A 19,068-nucleotide genomic window follows, 5' to 3' on the forward strand; every position below is an offset into this window, starting at 1 on the left:
AAAAAACTACTAAAAATACTAGTTATCGCAAACAGCTGTGACAGATTAGCACGACACACGTACCTTGCCTTCTCTTATCTGCTGAAATACAAAACCCATCGTGGAATGTAAATGCCGCGTCACGCAAAAGCTTAGAAATTCGAGCGTAGTGTATCACAAGACCAACAACCCATTCGGAGCGAAAATTTGTATGAATATTAGTTTTCAGCAGCTCTTATGCATCATTAAAGTAGAATCTCAGGAAGATCAATAGGTTTGTAGTTTGAATTTTGGTGACGTCATGTGAAAACCAGCTATTGAATTTATCGGATATCGAATGCTGCAGCACGAGCCAAATGGCGACACATTCTTATTCACCAGACATCATTGAACAAACATGTCCCAGCCTATGTCGATTGGTTGTTAAGTCGTCCGCATCTAGAGTTGGAGTAGCGAAAAATGTGTGCGATGTGTCGAGACGTGTTGTGTGAATGAGAAAATATTTTAAATAACAGAACTTTTTCACAGCCTTTTGTTTATCGTTATGCCTAGCATAATAAGGAAAAATTTCAGAACATCCGTCAAACATCCATCCCAAATAAATTTGCTGTAGATTCTTCTCAAAATACAATTAGAGACTTAAGCTCATAAAGATTCAGAGACAACTAGCGTCATACCCGGAGATTATCTGACCCCATGAGATAATTCTCGCACCCCTATACCGCTCCGGCACTTCTATTCTTCAATCTATTCTTCAATTCCATTAACAATTCCAGCAAGGGTTCTTTTCTCGTTTCTTCACAGAAATAAATTATTTGTTTTCTTCTTTGGGCCTGCTTCGTTTTTTTTTTCGTTCAAGGACCTAATTCTTTTCTGGAAGTGTTCGTTGGAGAGCAGGCACGAGATAGCGTCAAAAACTTCGAAATACGAATTTTATGAAATACGCGATATGCAAATAACATGATGTAAGAGCTTCAAGATGAATCGGCCCGGGAGTTTGGGAATTAATCTTAAACTAACGGGAATATCAACAAAATTCATGAAATCAAAAGCGAGCTTGTTCAAATGCAGTTTCATGGTTCCAGTTGAAGTCTCTTGGTTCAATAGATAAAAGAACGAATACGAGATTGAGTGCGTGTACGTCGACCACTACGTTTCAAACCTAGTGCTTATACTTCTTCATGGTGACCAATTCTTGTAAAGACACATAACTCTGTTACAAGAAAATATATAACGAGAGGAAATCGTTTAGTTTAAGATTTTAACTTTATTATACTTTACGAAGTTTCTCAGAGCGTTTTACTTAGGTGTACTCGAACAGATACATTCAAAAACAAATTCTCTAATCTTTCTGCTTGGTAACTGGTCGTTTTGCGTACAAGTTGATTCACCTACATCGAAGTTGTTTCGCCTACATGCCCGAAGTCATTTTGGCTATGCGATCTGAGTTGATTCGCCTACATTGAAATTGATTTGCCTACAGTAAATTCTTATTACTAAATACTAAATACTTATCTAAAAATTGACAAATAGGTTTACAATAATTATGGTAATGTTTTACGGAAGAGTATTCCTCAGCGATGGTGCAGCTATGCTGAACGCTCCGTCTCAACAAACGAGCTAATAAACTTGAAGATCACCAACAGGAACTTTTTCGTCAAAGTGAACAGTAGACTAAGTTCAATTTGTTACGCACCCGTATTTTGTTTTGTTATGCACATGAATAAGTTCGAGAATTTCCCTTTCACCGAAAGAAGTCTGACAGGGCGCAAGGGAGCAGAGGATCGATATGTTGTTGATTCAAGTAACTGTACATGATCAAACTGTGGAATCCCGATTTCTTGAACCTCCCGATAACTCAAACCAAACGTCATTTCCCCTCCTCAATCAAATGCTGTAATTTTACCCCTGATTTCTAGGAATCTCCGATTTTTCAAACCAATTTTCACTTGCATTGGAGGTTTAAATACATACGACATAAATACAACTCCTCTGCTCCATGTGGGCAGTGATGTTTATCTATCTTCACAAAATAATTTCGACTTAAAGTGCCTATGAAGTAAAAAATAATATCTGCTGATTTAAAAGGCTTTTCAAAGTAAAGAAGAATGGCATTTTCCTTTTTGGAATATCTTTTTTCGTTTTCGAAATATTCACGTTTTTGTGTTATAAGTGATGACGTCATAGGTGGTTCCACTCAAACAGTTCAACACTCAATCCAGAATATCTCTAGAAATATTAAAGCAGTGTTCTTTAAACTTGGCACCAGAAATGTACATCACAAAAGAAACAGAATGACACCTGTCGTGCCATCATCATGACAACAGTTATGCTGCTGGTCCTGTTTTAATTAAAACTAATGTTACCAGATTTTATCTTAAACAAGGATCATCCACTACCAACAATCTAATGGGGAGAGGTAAGACAATATGGGAATCGTGTGTTCCAAGCATGACCCTGTGTGCCTTTTCGAAGGGTTGCAAATTGGCATATTTGGTTTTTCACAGAAAGAGACTGGAGCCAAAAGTGTTGTCATGGCAACAACACAGAAGGTGTCATTCTGTTTCTTTTGTGATGCACAGTTGTGGTGCCAAGTTTGAAGAACACTGCTCCAATATTTCCAGAGATATCCTTGATTCAGTGTTTTATTGTTCAAGTGGAACCACCTGTGACGTCATCACTTTCCTCATTTACATAATACAAAAACGTAAATATCTCTAAAACGAAAAAAGATATTCCAAAAAGGGAAACGCCATTCTTTCCTACTTTGAAAAGCCTTTCAAATAAGCAGCAATTATTTTTTACTTCATAGGCACTTTAAGTGTAGGGGAAATGACTTTAATGCAGGCGAATCAACTCAGATCATGTAGGCAAAACGACTTTGGTTGTGTAGACGAAAGGACTGATATCCTTCTGCTCTTGTTGCTCAGACGTTCTTGAGTCTGTGCTGGAATTGTACTTGGTTCACAATCACATCTAAAAACATGATACTGCTTCTGAAGATGCTTTTTGTCAAGTCGAAGAGTTGATAGCCCCGGTTGATAGCTCCTTTGGTATAACATAATTCTTGATAAATTCACTCAACATGTTCGCTCATAAATTGATCTTTGTAAGGCTTGCAGACTGGCCCGTTCTGAAAACACTTAATATCCTTTAGTATTGGTATACTGCAAACGGTGTGTTCGTTTGTATGTGATTTCATCGCCCTAGAAATCATGGAATCCATGCTAACTTTTCATGACAACAACTTCTGTAAATTCCATGTGCTGTTCGCACAGACGGCGATTTTTGACCGAACGAGGAAAAAAAAAAGAGCCGAAATTTAAACCCAGGCCACACTGGGTAAAAAGCCAAGTTCTTTTGTGGAGAAACGAACTGCCATCCTGGATTTGAATGCTGGTAGACCCTGGGAACGAGTGCTGTAACACATGATGCAATGCTCTGAAACACGCGGGTGATTTCAACAGTGAAGCGAAGTTAGTGAAGCTATTTTACAGCAGGTCAATTTTACTGAACTAAATGACATTTAAGAGCAACAGAATCTGGATCTTTTGGCTCTAGGAACAATTGTAAGTAATATATAGATTTAGCCAAGGCTAAAAGCATAGCTCCTGATTCCAAAAATTAACCATAAAGGAAAAAAAGGATTTGTTTTTCTTGGATCGGAAACTCAAAATTTGATCAATTATGAGCATGTAATTTGTTCAGCATGTGGTTTTGCTATTCTTTCCAGTTAAATTTTAACAAACTAACCCACTATAAACGTAACTTAAAGATTGTAAAAATTATGTATGCAGTACATCAGGGACATTCCAAGGGACAATTGTACAAGGAATATATCAGAAGGAAAGTCCAAAGTTTTGCCTTTGCAGATACTCACTCTTTCTTTCTCAGAGTAATAACCTAACTTGAACCTGCGATCAAAAAACCAGTACCTGGTCAGCTGTCAACTTAAAAAAAAGTGACCTCAATGAGTTCTAAACCTGAGCATGCGATATGGTCACATGACACTGGTCAGTGGACACCTTGTTTTGACAGTTGTCAATAAACCATAACACGGATGAGCAATATCAAAGATGTACCTATGTTAATGGTGCTATCTTAATTTTCAAGGTATTGGGCTTGGCGCACCGACGGTAACATGACATCCAAAATTTTTAGATTGATGGGTTACATAATTTTCAAAGGCATGGGGCTCCACACGCACACAGGAGCTCCCCTATAATGAGATTCATTCCCTACTACTCAGGAACTGTTACTGGATTATCTTTAATTATTATTATTTTTTAATTAAATAATGCCAAAAATTAAATTATAAGGAAGGAAGCAATATCAGGAAGCTATAAGTATTTTACATTCACTATACAACTTGGATAACCTACTGAAAGGTTATGAGGCATTGGTACATTGGTCAGCCAAGCCAAGATATGTTTGAATTCACACATCAATAACATTACAGCAGAATGGATAAACAATAACTATATCCTGTTAATATACTAACATAATTTACAAAAAATATTATACTGTACTACAGTTTGATCCCACTAATTCAAACTCGGCCATTTTGAATTCCCAGTTATTTCAAACTCAAAACTACATCCCTAATGGATTTGCACTCAAGTCAAATACTATCAGCTATTTCAAACTATATTTTGTTTCTCCTGAGGGTTCGAAATGGCAGGGTTCAACTGTATATAAAAACAAAATTGTGTGTGAAACTTAATTGGGTTATTTCTTCCAAAAAAATTATAACTAATGAAAAATGTAGGGTAAAGAAATCTTTCCTCTTTGCTTTTTTGGTATTAAAAAAAGCATTTCTATATAAATGAGAATTTAGGATGAGGGGCCCAGTTCTCTGTAATATAAATATCAACATCGTTTACATGCATATAAAAAATTTAAGGCAAAGAAGTTCTCACGCTGCCCAGTTTTTTGTAATATAAATATTATTTACATCCATATAAAAAATTTAGGGCAAAGAAGTTCTTGCCCTGCTCAGTTCTCAGTAAAAAAAAATATCATTTGCATCTATATAAACAATTAAGTGGGAAGAAGTTCTTGCCCTGCCTAGTTCTCTGTAATAAAAATATCTTTTACATACTTATAAAGAATTTAGGGCAAAGAAGTTCTCACCCAGCACAGTTCTCTGTAATAGAAATATCATTTACACACATTTATTATATATGGCTTGTGTTTGTAGCCAGTATAATGCACGCTCTGATTGACTAATTCTAAGGCATTATACTCCCATAAAATGGGACGAGAAAAACGTTTCAAGTGTACATGTACGTTGTTTGTCGTCGATAAACAAGGAGAATGTAGAATCTTTTTAATATGCATTAGTTCACCTGTTTTCTGCAGTTGGTAATGATGAATGCATGACCAGATAAGTGCTCCAGTTAACAGATGGCTTTTTTGTTTTGATTTTGTTTTTTAGGCCATATAATCGACTACTTATTAACCTCAAACGTTCAGTCTTTATGGGAAAATCTCAAACTGCAGCCTTGCCATATTGACCTTGCTGTCGCTCGGTCAATACTGCGGGGTCTCAGTTTAAGATTTTCCTGTAAAGACATCATTCTTGGTTAAATAAGTAGTTGGTGAAACTATTAGAGCAAAGAAGAGGGAGGAGAGAGAGAGCAGAGAGAGGAGAGCACTGTCGCAAACTAAATTTTTTATATGTATGTAAATGATATTTTTATCACAGAAGAATGGACAGGGTGAGGATTTCTTCACCCTGAAGTTTTTATAACCATATAAATGATTAAATGATATTTTAATTTACATTGTTCATCACTGAATATAACCCTTTACACATAATACCTCACTGTACATGCACCAAAGACAGACATGTAAATTCCAAAAACCTCTCAAAAGGAAAATGGGGGCCATGTGTCCTCAACCAAATCAAATAGAAAATCAAAATCAAAGTAGAGCTTCATGTGCAGACAGGGTTTACATGCATAATCTGGACATTTCAACTAAGCATTTCACCAAACCGAATTAACTGGACAAGAGGAAATCTAAATAAACACAATATGCGAATATCACTACATCTGAGTATCAAACAGCAAATCCCATTTTAATGAAGCCTGGATGACTGAAATAATCTACGAAAGGATACAAATTCAAAGTAAAGCCAAGAAATGCATTAACAAGCCTGAAAACGACACTCCAGAAGGTCAAAAACTTGCAGTGCCTAAGGTTAATAATTATTCACGCTTAAGCATAGATTTGAACATTATTTTTGCTGACGGCTTTGCAGGTTCTTCAAAGCACACCGACACATGTAAATGGCTTGGCCAGGTACTATCTACAATCACATCATTTTATTACCGGTGGCTTTGCCAGTCTTTAACCCCCAAGCATTTTACCAAACCGAATAAATTAACAAAATGAGGAAATCCATACTTTGTAGACACAATTTGCAGATCACCACAAACAAGCAAATTTTGTTGGCTTCAGCTTATAATGGGTTATTGACCTTTCATGGTTTCCAGCAATAGAGGAGGAAATTTTAGCAGTCTATGAAGCGAGCACCTGTGAAAAAAAAGAATCAAAACTAAAACAAATAAGCTTACTGTTTGATTATTTTTAGACGTGAGGTTGTAGTCCGTGAGGTTAGCGAAAATTATTTGTTGACAATATGCATCTTACAACAACTTCCACAAAGCGACTCAAGTGTTATTATTTAGCAGTGAGGGAAATTAAAACGATGTAATTTAAAAAAAAAAATTAATGTCTCGCAGCATGGTTTCAAGTCAGGAAGACTTTGAAAAAGTACCTTGAAGATAACGCAACTTGATAATTTGTAAAGAAAAGGCTTGAAAACACCACAACAATAGATCAGTCACTTACCGCAAGGTCAGCCAGTGGCTAAGTCTTCCAGGTAGAAACTTGCAGCAAAAGTAGTGAAGACTGAACTGAACTAATCTTTCCGATAGATCAAGGAATCAACCATGTTTTCTGCTGTATTTAGCATTCTGTAATTTCTCTCAACACAGTAAACATCATGTGACTTTCCTTGCACGGCTGCACATCTCAACACACAAATTAACTTGGGAAGTTCTGTAGTCTTCTGAGACAATTTGTTTCATCTCCTTTCTCTCAGCCCTGACTCGCTCTAATTCATGGCATTGTTCAGTACTGTTTCCCCCCCTTTCTCTAGACCTCACCGTGCCTGCTCTCTTTCAAAATCTTGTCCTGTTACTAGTAATTCTTGCTCCCGATTGTTTTCTTTCATGTTCTGCCTCAGTTAAACACTCTTTCAACTCTGCTATTGTTTGTAGACATAACAATATAGCAATGAGTTTTCATCCCGCCGAGAAAAGATGGCATTCTTGAGCTCCCCTGTTCAGTTCACCTTGAGACTCCCTTCCTCCTCCCCCAGAGTCTGTAGAGACGGATGGATGGACATCACTTGTACAGTGACGTCGTAACCAAATTTACTCGGCTTGATGGGTTACCAAAATTTCTAAGAAATGGATGGTCCGCTGGCGCGCCTTTGGCATGCAGGAGCTCTGCTATAAAGAATTGCAGGCCTTGTGGGTTAAGACTCTATATAGTGTTTTTGATGATCAGTGCTGTGATGATTTATAATACATCATTTACTGTATAAATGCAATCTTGTCAAATGTATATGCAGCCAGTTTTTGATCTTTGTCTTTTTTCTTGTCCATTTCAGCTTTTCATTATTGTGTTACGGTCAACTTAAACCAAAAAGAATTGAAAGCTTGTCGTGTCATAGACTTTGATCCGAAATCATTTTTCTGTTATGAGCAATTGCTTTTAGTTTACATGTAGCCTTTACATGTAGTGGTGAAACTGAACAAAACGTATCATGCACAACGCTCACTCGAAAATAACTCTAGAAATATTGAAGCAGTGTTCTTTAAGCTTGGCACCAGAAATGTATATCACAAACAAAACATAATGACACCTGTCATGCCATTTCCATGACAACAGTTATGCAGCTGGTTCTGTTTTAATTAAGACTAAAATTCCTATATTTTATCTTTAACAAGGATCACCCGCTCCCACCCATCTAATGGGGATAGTTGAGACAATATGGGAACCATGCATGTTCCAAGTAAGACCCTCTGTCCCACTTTAAAAGGTGGCAAATGGGGATATTCGATTTTTCACAGAAAGAGACTTGAGCCAAAAGTGTTGCCATGGCAACAACATAGTAGGTGTCATTCTGTTTCTTTTGTGATGTACATTGCTGGTGCCAAGTTTGAAGAACGCTGCTTTAATATTCCTAGAGTTATTCTGGATTGAGTGTTGTGCTGTTTAGTGGAACCACCTATGATGTCATCACTTTCCTCATTTGCATAACACAAAAACGTGAATATCTCTAAAACAAAAAAAGATATTCCTGAAAGGAAAATGCCATTCTTCTTTACTTTGAAAAGCCTTCCGAATAAGCAGCAATTATTTTTTACTTCATAGGCACTTTAAGTGAAGAGATGTGTGATTCAACCAATGTTACTGCCATATCGTGAAGCCAATCTCGATCAGTCTCCAAACATCGTTTTAAAAAAGAACAAACGTTTAAGTTTATTCACGACAACGAATTTGAATGAAAATAGAACAAAAATAAGCAATTATTTACAACATTAGATGGCTGAACGGACAAACCCTGAAAAACACAAACTTACAGCTTTTTCCTGATATGAATGATTGACTTCTGGTAGACGATGATCGCGAAAAGGAAATTATAAGAACAGCGACAACGACTAGCTCTAATATAACTCGAAGGATGTTAGTTTGACCGTTGCCACAGAATTTAAACCACTAGTCTTATTGACATATTGACCTCACGCGCGTGCAAAAATACCAGATATCCCGCGGGGCCTCTTGTAAGCATAATTAGCAAGAGTGTTACAACCAAAGTCACACTTTCATAAGTGTGATCACACATGAGATCACACTTTATATAAAATTTTTAAGTGTGATTCACACATCTTTCACACTTCTTTCACACATTTTTCACACTATATATCACATTGCAGAAGTGTGATTTGGAGTGAGAAAAAGTGTGATTTTAGTGTGATTTTAGTGTGATTCACACTTATGAAAAATCATACTTATGATCACACTTGATCACACTTGGAATCACACTTGTGATCACACATTTATTTTTGCATTGGTAACATATGCATACATTTAGTGTTGCTCCTTAAACTGGGCTTTTGAAATAATTTGTAGCAGTTTGTAACATTGGTACTGAACCAGTACCAATGTTACAGTTTGGGCAGTTTTTTGATATCATGATTGCAGCATCAAGTGATCAAAGAGTGGTTATAATGACCCATCAAAATCTGACTGCTGGAAACTGTCTTGAGCCACCTTAATGGGTCATACATTTCTATGGTCACCTTTTGCATCAAAAATGACAAATAAGAGACATTTGAGACATTTTGGTGTTTCAGTTTAGACCATTCACCAAAATGTTGGTTGCAAATTCAAATGGCTTAAAAGTAAAGTAAACTGAGTGTAAAATCGATACTAGCACCAGAAAGGGGACCTTTACATTAAGTCAGGTATTGTTTGCACCTGTAGTTTGCCTTCACTCACTTGATCACACATGTATTTTGTATTTTTCTGTGTATCAAGCTTCCCACCTGGACAGCTTGTCAGTAGAAAAACTCACTCACAATAACATTCAGAGACTTGAAAATTGGCTGAAATGAATTCTTTGACTTTTTCTGAAGGCAAGTTTCCTTGCAAATTTTTGGGGTCAATTGAATAAAAAAATTTGTGCAGTTTATTGATGAAATTCAGATTAGAAGTGGTTATGACTAGAAAGCATGACTAATTTGTTCATTCACGCTTTTCACGAAAACATGTCAGTGGCACAGAAACTAATTCAAAATATATTAAACGACAGATGTAAAAAATAAAACTCTAAAGAGCTATAAAACTGATTTTTGATCATATGGACTGGAAATACATGTGGGTTCGTTTTAGAGGTTTTAAAGTTTTTGAAAGCGATTGCATTCAGATAAACAAAACGTGAGAATTTGGGTTGTGTATCCAATTTGCATAATATTTTAGTGGGGTCAAATTACAACTGAAACTCAAAATTCTGCAACACTTGTAGATAACAAACAACGAATAACAAGATGTAAGACCTCAGATTTAAGTAGTTTTTCAGGCGAATGTAATTCAGACTAAATGGGGCTTCACAATCTTTCAAGACACCACCGCAAAATGCGTAAATTAACACTTAGCCTGAATAGTGGTACTGATGTGGCGTGTTTACAATTTGACGTGACATTTGAGACAACACATTGGGCATGATAAAATTATTTCTCAGAAATGAATAAAAACGAAAATGATGACAAAGCTTTTTTGCGTAGTATTGTGTGGCAGTATAATAAAATAACTTGTTCCATATTCGGCCACAAATTTCCAATTAAATTATTTTTCGTTTAGCAGAAATGCCGGTTTGAGTGTCCGGCCAGGCTAAGCTTTTACCTGTCAAAACCTCAAATTTACCAGACAATTGTCCAATGACCGACTGTTATTTGCAGGCTTGCCATGATGCTTTGTTACAGCATCAACTGAAAAGGAGTGTTAACATTGGCTGATTCATCAAAGAAGTGCCTAAAATGCAATTCTAGGTCCCATGTATACAGTAGGCATTGTTTGCTCTTTGAGGCAGGTCTTCAAGAACAAGTTATTGTATGGAATCTTAGCTTCTAACACCAAGGGAAAACATAAAAGAGCAAAAAAGAGATGTTTGTTATACTCACCTAATATTGCATGTTCCTGGCTGATTGAGAACCTGTTATCTTTTCCTTGAATAGACTTTCTGAAACTCATATAATGAATACAAACTATTAGCATTTTTGATTCACAGGGGGGCAGAAGATGTCCGACAATGGCAATGATGGTAAGAAGAGAAACAATTCAATACCTTTAGCAGAGCATCCAGAGAATTATGAAGCATCAGTTGACATCAGTGGGAGCATGGAAGGTTCATCTAGTGGTGAACCCAGGCAAGTGTTGGGTGCACATTCTACAGCAGAAGGGCAAGTCAAGGGTGCTCCCAATCAAACAGCGAGTAGTAGAGTGCAGGCACTTTGTGATAAATGGGAAGAAGTTGGAAAGAAAACCTATTCAGAAATTGCATCAGCATTACCTGGAGGGGCAGAAAGGTATCCCTACCAGAAGCATGTTCATTGTGGGGATTCTTCCCAATTACCCACCTCACCAGAGAAGCAGTCTTCTGGTCAGCACTTCCAAGAAGTAGTGAAGAACCCATTGCAAGAAAATCCTGAACAAGGTTTACAGTCTTTGCAAGGATCTCCAAATCAAGGTCGTCTTTGTCAGGGGAGCAATCCACCAGCTCAAGCAGAATATGACTCCAAAGAACAGCAGCTGCAAGGATCCCTTCATGAGGTAAGTGCTTGTCATGGTCATTTTGAGGTAATGCTACATGTAATTGCAAGTAAATTGACAGTAATACATTGTCTACATCATTGTGCATTATAGTTATACATTAACACTCCAAGATAAGTGACCAAAACCCACATTAGAATACACTAGAAATGTGTGCTAACGTGTGTGTGCAGTTTGACGCATTACACTGCGTTTTGAATTTGGGTTGAATGGCAGTGTTAGTATGTATAAGCTTGGTTATTGTTCGCTGCTTTTGTTACTTTGACAATGGAAGTTAATGGACTTGTCAAAGACATTACTTAGGGTATGAATGTTACAATATAAGTGTTCTCAAGGAGCAGAGGATTTATAATTCTCTCCTACCAGTTGCATATTGCAGTCTTAAATATGCAACAAAGTTCATTACATACACCTCACTGTCTTAATTTTTATTTGTCCAATTACAAATAAAGTTGTTTGCTCTTCTGAGGAATCGTCTCTTAAAAATGATGGGGCTTTAAAATAGTGCAAAGTTTTAGCGACGCTTCAAATGTGCCAGGTTATTCAAGCTGGTAGACTGTCAGTCTCCACTATTGGTCAACACTTGGTCAGTATGTTGATCAACACTCAGCCGACCCCTCGACTGTTACATCATGAACAATAGTCAGCAGCATATCAGTGGACTGTCGGTGGTATATCGGTAGACTGTTGATAGTATATGGATCGACTGTCAGTGGTGTATCTGTATCATTAACAGTTGCTTTTGCTGAAATGGAAGCCATCTCTTAGCCCCTCCCCCTTTCCCACAGGGAATGTGAAAGAAGATTCTATATTGATAGAGTTCAAACACACTCACACTCACTCATCCTCTTCACTCCTGTGAATGGACCATAAGGCTACACAGCAACAACTTCCATCCATCATGGTCTTTCGCTTCCTGTTCTGCCTCATTCCATCTTGTCCAACCCAGCGGTCTGCTGAGCCTTCTCTTGCCTTCAGGGGTTCAGGTGGGAGCAACTTGGTATTTATTGTCTTTCTCTCCACTCAAGACAGGACCTTCTAGAGCTGTGCTCTTGAAGTGCCTGGGTGCCACAGACAACTAACTTTTGCCTTTGGGCAATAAGAAAATCTTACTTTTTCATACAAGCTTAAGTGGTGGGCATCCAGGATTTCATAGTTAGGACCTTTGGACTCCTTGTAATATTTCTTAAACAACAGCCTTGCCTTAACTGTCGGTCGGTCGGTCGGTCGGTCAGTTAATTTATGGAGTTTCAACTGTTACAGTATGTCACAGGAGAGCAGAGGTCATGCAGCTCTTGAGGGTTCTCAGCTTTGTGTGTTTACTGTATATCTTTGACCTCCAGACAGGATTGAGAATGGCATATGCCCTTCTTGCAAATGACAGCCTGTGTGTGATGTCTTCGTGTAGCCCACCTGCTTCATGGACTGTGGCTCCTAGGTAGACGAAGGAGTTGATGTCTTCAACCTCTAGTCCATCAATGGACATCGCTTAAGCAACCTCGGCATTCGTTTGTAGCACCTTTGTCTTGGTGGTGTTGATTCAGAGTCTGGTGTACCTTGAGACCTGATGGTGGCAGCTGCACTTCTCGTGGAGATTTTTGTGCTGGCTTGAGAGAAGGGCTATGTCGTCTGCATAGTTAAGATCCTCTAGGACCACGGTGAACTTCCACCTCAGACCTCTCCTTGCATTGGTGGTGTTCGTCATTGTCCAGTCGATGATGATGTTGAAGAAAAATACAGGCATAAGGCAGCCCTGCTTGACTCCTGTCTCTACAGGAAACCAGTCCATGGCCAATGTTCGTCCGTTTTCAACAATGCAGCAGGTGCTACCATTAGAAAGTTGTTGCATGATGTTCGCAAAGTTATCAGGAATGCCATAATGCCTAAGAATGTTCCAGAGATGATCTCTTCTTACACTATTAAAGGCCCTCTTGAAATCGATGAAACTGCTGTACAAGGGTGTTTGCCACTCAGCAATCTGCTCTAAGATATTTCTAAGGATGAAGATCTGTTCAGTTGATCCCCCTCCTCTGCTGTAGGCAGCCTATTCTTGCCGTAATCTCTTCTTGACTCCTTCCTGCATCCTCATCAGAAGCATTTGGTTGAAGACCTTGTATGGTACTGAAAGTAAGGATATCCTCAGTAACTGTCACAAATAGATGGATCACCTTTCTTTGGTATTTTGTCCAAGAGGGCTCTCCTCCAGTCAGATGGCTTAACACTGATTGAGAATCTGATTGCAGATATTCAGAAGCTGGTTCAAGGCGAGATTGCAAGGCTGGCTTTGAGCAGTTCTGCACTAATATTGTCCACACAAGGTGCTTTACCATTCTTCAACCGAGATATGGTTTGTCTCAGTTCTTGGATTGTAAAGGGGCCTGTATCCATCTCTATGGGTTCTTCGCACTAGTTGAGCTGGCGTCCTTCAGGCAGGTCAGTTTCCTTACAATCCCCACTCAAGATTTCATAGAAATGCTCTTTCCACCTTTCAAGCACTTTCTCTGTAGTGATGACTTTATCATCTTTTTAGTTGGTATTTCAGTGCTTGGAACTCTTAGTAGAACTCTTTCAGATTATTTTGGTGTGCTACTCTTTCCCCCTCTTCAGCTTCTCTTTCCAAGGTCCTCCTCTTGTGTGCTGTTGCTCTCTTTTTCAATTCCTTATGTTTCATCTGGTACATTTGCTGTCTGTTTTCCCCCACTCTTTCTGAGCAGCAGTTCACAATACCGTGTTTTAGCTCCCACCTTTCTTGAATGCAGGTCCAGGTGGAGGGACTCAACCAGTCCTTCCATCTCCTTGCTCTTTGCCTGAGTGTTTCAGCTGCCATGGTGCAGTAGATGTCTCTGTACCTGTCCATGCATGTGACATCACTGTCTAGAGCCTCAAAATAGTTCTTAGGGGCTATGCTAAAGTTCGGCTGGTGCAAAAGATCTTTTACCTTTGTGGTGTCATAGATGGTCCTTGACTTTTTTCTTTCTGTTTCTTGTCAGCTGTAGGCATATTTTGCATCTGACCAGGTGATGGTCACCTGCTGTATGTGCTCCTCGCTGTGCCTCGCAAGTAGCGATCTCCTGAATCTTCTTCAAATTGTCACATGATCGATCTGATTCCTGTCGTGGTCATTATTTTGGTGATGTCCACATGTACTTATGTTTGAAATGACTGCCTCCTGTGACAAGACTGTTTTCAGCACAGAGAGATGCAAATTTTAGGCCATTATCAAGAGGTTTCATGAACTCTCAGCAGGAGGGCAACTGGTTTTCACAGATGGGCAAAACTTTTTGAACTGAACTTCTTCTCTAAATGGTCAAACCAGGTGGGCATAGTTGTCCTCACAGACAGGCAATTTGCCTGCGGCCCAGCCATTAATGAAACTTTTGCATTATCAGTGATGGTGCCTTCCCAGCCAGTGTTTTCAGATCCCACCTCAGCATTTGCATTGCCAAGCAGGATCATTAGGTCATGGAGTGGTGTGGCAACTATTTCCTTCTGGAGCAACTCATAGAAGATCTCCTTGTCCTCATCGTCAGCATCAATCATGGGGTTGTAGATCTGAATCACCATCACTTTTACGTACCTTGAGTAAAACCGTGATGTGGAGTGCAGAATGATAATGGAGGGAGGCTGGTAGAGTGGTGTGCATTCAATAACATGATCATCGATGGAACTTTACTCCTGCATTGTAACATTCACAAACTCACCTGGACATCCCCCAATGGGTGGGATCAAAACCAAATAGATCATCTCATGGTTAACAGCATGTGACGCCACTCCCTGCTTGACGTAAGAGTAAGAAGAGGGGCTGATGTAAGCAGCGACCACCATCTTGTGACTGCAAAGGTGAGGCTGAAACTCGAAGCAGCTGAGCCAAACAAACACAACACCCCTAGATATGACATCAGCAGACTACAAGACCCTAAGGCTAAAAATGCCTTTGTCCTACAGCTGAGGAACAAGTTCCAATCCTTGATTAGCATAGACGAGCAAGACAATGATGAAGAAGACACTGTAAATCAACAGTGGAAGACTGGGCTCGAGCTGTGAAACATGGCAGACACAACACGCAAGAGCTCCTAGAATCTTTTAACCTGGTAGCCACAGTAATGGTTGTTATATCTTAAATGTGACAAAATGCCTAATGGACAAGGTAATAGAAATGACGTGAAGGAGAAATGGGGGAAAAGAACTCGAGAAGGAGGCTCCCAAACTGACGAAGAAGACTGCAGGCAGCCATGTGGACATTGCAGTGATGTAACGAACTCAAGACTCAGCAGCATTGAAGAGAAGCTCAACTTACTCTTAAGTGTCCTTTCCGAGTTGGAAAATTATAAGTCCAGAATCAATCAACTTGAAGAAGAAAATAAATCCCTACAAACAAGCCTGCAATATGCTCAAGCAGAAATCGAAGATCTAAAAACCAAGGCAAATGACACAGAGTCTCGGCAACAAAAGATCAACGCCAATCAAGAGCGAATAAATAAAGAACTCAAGGAATTACAAAGACGGCATATCAAACTGAAATGCCATAGTCGCAGAGGCAACTTAAAATTCTTTGGAGTGAAGGAGGGAGAACGTGAATCTAACAGCGATACTGAAACTACTTTACGGGAATTTATGCGCACGAAGCTGAAAATTCCACCCAATGATGTAAAGGAAATACACTTTGACAGAGTTCATAGGATTTCTATGCATACACGTGATGGCCGAAACTCCGGATCCCGTCCAATTATAGTCAAACTCTCCGCTTATCAAGACAAGAACTTCATAAAGTCGTTCATCAAAAACCTTCCCAAAGGCACCAACATTGGAATATCTGACTCTCCAAGAGAAGTGGATGAGATAAGAAGGAAGTTATACCCTGTTCTCAAGGCTGCCAAACATGAAAAGAAAGAAGTGTACTTTAGCGCAGAAAAACTTTTAATCAACGGCTCACTCTACCGAGGACCAGAAACAGCTCTTTTCCCTCTGTACGGATGTTTTATGAACGGTTAGTTTTAAATATGTTTAATTGACTCTCTTGAGGCAAAATCTAGCCATGGGTCGTCTCATAGCAGAGGAGCTATGATTCTTTTAAACCATGGCTTGATGTAAACATTGAAAAAATTGCCTCAGATGATCACAGGAGATATATTTTAGCAGAGATTGTTATTGATAGTACAAAAGTTGTACTGGTTAATGTTTATGCACCAAACGATCCAAACCAACAGGTTGTATTCTTAAGGGGGCTTTCAAATAATCTCCTCGGCAAATATGGAAATAAAAATCTTGTGTTGGGGGGCGATTTTAATTGCATAATCGACACTAGACAAAAGAGGCGGCAAACCTGTTCACATTAGAAAAGCATCGACTATTTAACTCTAGGCTTTGATTAAAACGCATGATCTGCTCGATACCTGGTGCTACAAAAACCCGGACTCATTTGGCCTTACGTGGGCGAACCCTCCCTCTTCAAGCTTCACAAGGCTCTCTGCCATCCAGGCGTCACCAGACTAAACCACTGTGCGAACCAAGAACTTACCTTTTTCCCTTGATGAGATAAAGAAGATGACAAGCCAGTTCCCTGTTTGTTGTGAATGTAAACCTCCGTTCCAATGCCCAGAGAGGGTTCCCCATATCAAAGCCACTCAGCTATTCAAGAGGATCAACATCGACTTCAAAGGCCCTCTTCCTACGAATAAGGGAAACAAGTGTGCCCCTCCTATAACAGAGAATCGGAAGGGGGACAAACTTTCCAAGCCAATGGAGCAAAACTATGGAACAGCATCTCTTTAGACATTCGCAAGAAAGACTCCATTGGCTCCTTTAAATCTTCTGTTAGAAAATATTTTTTGTCCAAAAACTCTTAGCTTAGTTTTTAGTTGTGCATATCTAGATTTAGATTTTTAAAATTTTTAACTTTTATCGTATCTTTAAATTTGAGCTGTATTCTATTTTGTAATTTTTATTATCTTATAAGTGTAAACAGTTTTTAATTTTTAACTTAGGATAGAGGGCCACTGGTTCGTCAGTTTTTTACTGTTATGTGTTACCCTCTGTAAATAAAGTTGTTACTTACTTACTTACTTACTTACAAGTACTTTCTTATGGTTGTTGATGAGTACTCCAGGTTCCCATTTGTTTTCCCATGTCCTGTGTCAACAAACACAGTCCTCAAGTGCCTTACATTGCAGTTCTCACTTGTTGGGATGCCAGCATGTGTTCATTCAGACCGCGGAGCTTCATTTATGAGCAGAGGGTTATGTGAATTCCTGTCTTTGAAAGGAGTAGCTTCAAGTCGAACTACCAGTTACAACCCAGAAGGAAATGGTCAAGCAGAGAGATGCAATGGCGTGATGTGGAAAGGAGTTACTATGAGGTTGAAATCCAAGAACCTACCGCTCAAGAACTGGCAAGATGTCCTCCCTGATGTGCTACACTCTGTCCGTTCTCTTTTGTGTACTGCCACCAATGAAACTCCTCATGAGCAATTCTTTGGTTTCTCACACCAATCGTCTGCTGCCGCCTCCATTCCCACCTGGCTACCTACACCTGGGCCAGTGTACAGTAAACACCAGGTGCGCACAAGTAAGATGGACCCTTTGGTAGATGAAATGGAACTACTCCGGGCAAACCCTCACTACGCACATGTGCGCTATTCTGACAGTAGGGAGACGACAGTAGCTACAAAGCACCTTTCACCTAAGGGCCACATGGAAATTGTTGAGACCCTGCCAGCAACAGAACGTATTCCAGAGGAAGCAGAGAACTTGCCCCTTGACACACATGTGAGTGTTACGCCTGATGCAGAACCATTATCTGCACCTAAACCTGAACCTAAACCTCAACCTGAACTTACACCAGTATAATACGTAACCTGCACCTGTTCGTCGTTCCCAACAAGTTTGTCGTCCTGTAGTAAGACTCAATCTGTAAAGGACAGGGTGAATGTGGTGTAAATGACATTGCAAATTAAGCTAGAAACTAGACATTTGAACACTGTAAGTGTTGCGTGACGTATTGTGTTACATTATAATTCATTGTGTTGTATATGTAGTGTGATTTCACTTTATTATATGAGCCTGCAATCCTCGTGGTTGCAGCTGGCTACCATGTTTTCTGTAGTAAGAGATTTGGTGATTAAAGCCTAGTATTCTACAGGCAAACGTCTTCTCTTTATCTACAACATCCACCTCCGCTATTGCATGCAAATTTGATAACCTCATCTTCAGAAGACTTCGGATGTCTTCAGAAGTTTTCGGACATCTTCGGGAATCTTAAGATATGTTCATGTTGTCTTCGAAAAACGCGACACTCCCAGGATAAAAATCTCACGCCTATTAACTCAGAAAACGTTGGCAGGTATACCTTAGTACCATACAGTCTTATAGAAGTAATTTTTTCTACCCTTCCCCCTCAAAAAATAATCTCTTGAGTGCATGAATTAATGTATCTGTTAACTTGATAATTTTAAATACTAATTTTCTTCAGGAAAATTTTGTACGTGGATCTTCCAAATGCTACGATCACCCAGCAGAACAGTTACAGAACAATCAACCAGCTGATGTTTCCCAGGAAACACAAGTAATCTACACCAAAGGAGGACAGCCAGACCTTTCTGAAGAAAGCCCTTCTAATAGAAGTGACACTGGAGGTTCTGGGTCCTACAGAATGCCTTCTGTTAGTACACAAGCAAACCAGGTT

The 19,068-nt window shown here is 39.2% G+C and overlaps 2 protein-coding genes across 4 annotated transcripts in view; both read left to right on the plus strand.

Annotated features, from left to right (window-relative positions):
• Positions 1-19,068, plus strand: part of LOC145500186 (uncharacterized) — a 154,304-nt gene that overhangs the window by 103,069 nt on the left and 32,167 nt on the right. For 2 of the 3 annotated variants that reach the window (XM_081479667.1, XM_081479669.1), the window contains exons 2-3: positions 10,847-11,415; positions 18,856-19,065. In XM_081479667.1, coding sequence (XP_081335793.1) covers positions 10,858-11,415; positions 18,856-19,065 — 768 coding nt within the window. In that variant the 5' untranslated portion in view covers positions 10,847-10,857. The remainder of the gene's footprint in view (positions 1-10,846; positions 11,416-18,855; positions 19,066-19,068) is intronic. The other variant, XM_081479670.1, reaches the window with a different exon arrangement.
• Positions 15,520-16,421, plus strand: LOC145500213 (uncharacterized). The gene has a single exon (XM_081479732.1). It carries the CDS (start codon positions 15,520-15,522, stop codon positions 16,378-16,380), a length of 861 nt encoding a protein of 286 aa, XP_081335858.1. The 3' UTR covers positions 16,381-16,421.

The sequence above is a fragment of the Orbicella franksi genome, chromosome 10 (assembly GCF_964199315.1).
Source record: "Orbicella franksi chromosome 10, jaOrbFran1.1, whole genome shotgun sequence".
NCBI classification, from domain to species: domain Eukaryota; kingdom Metazoa; phylum Cnidaria; class Anthozoa; order Scleractinia; family Merulinidae; genus Orbicella; species Orbicella franksi.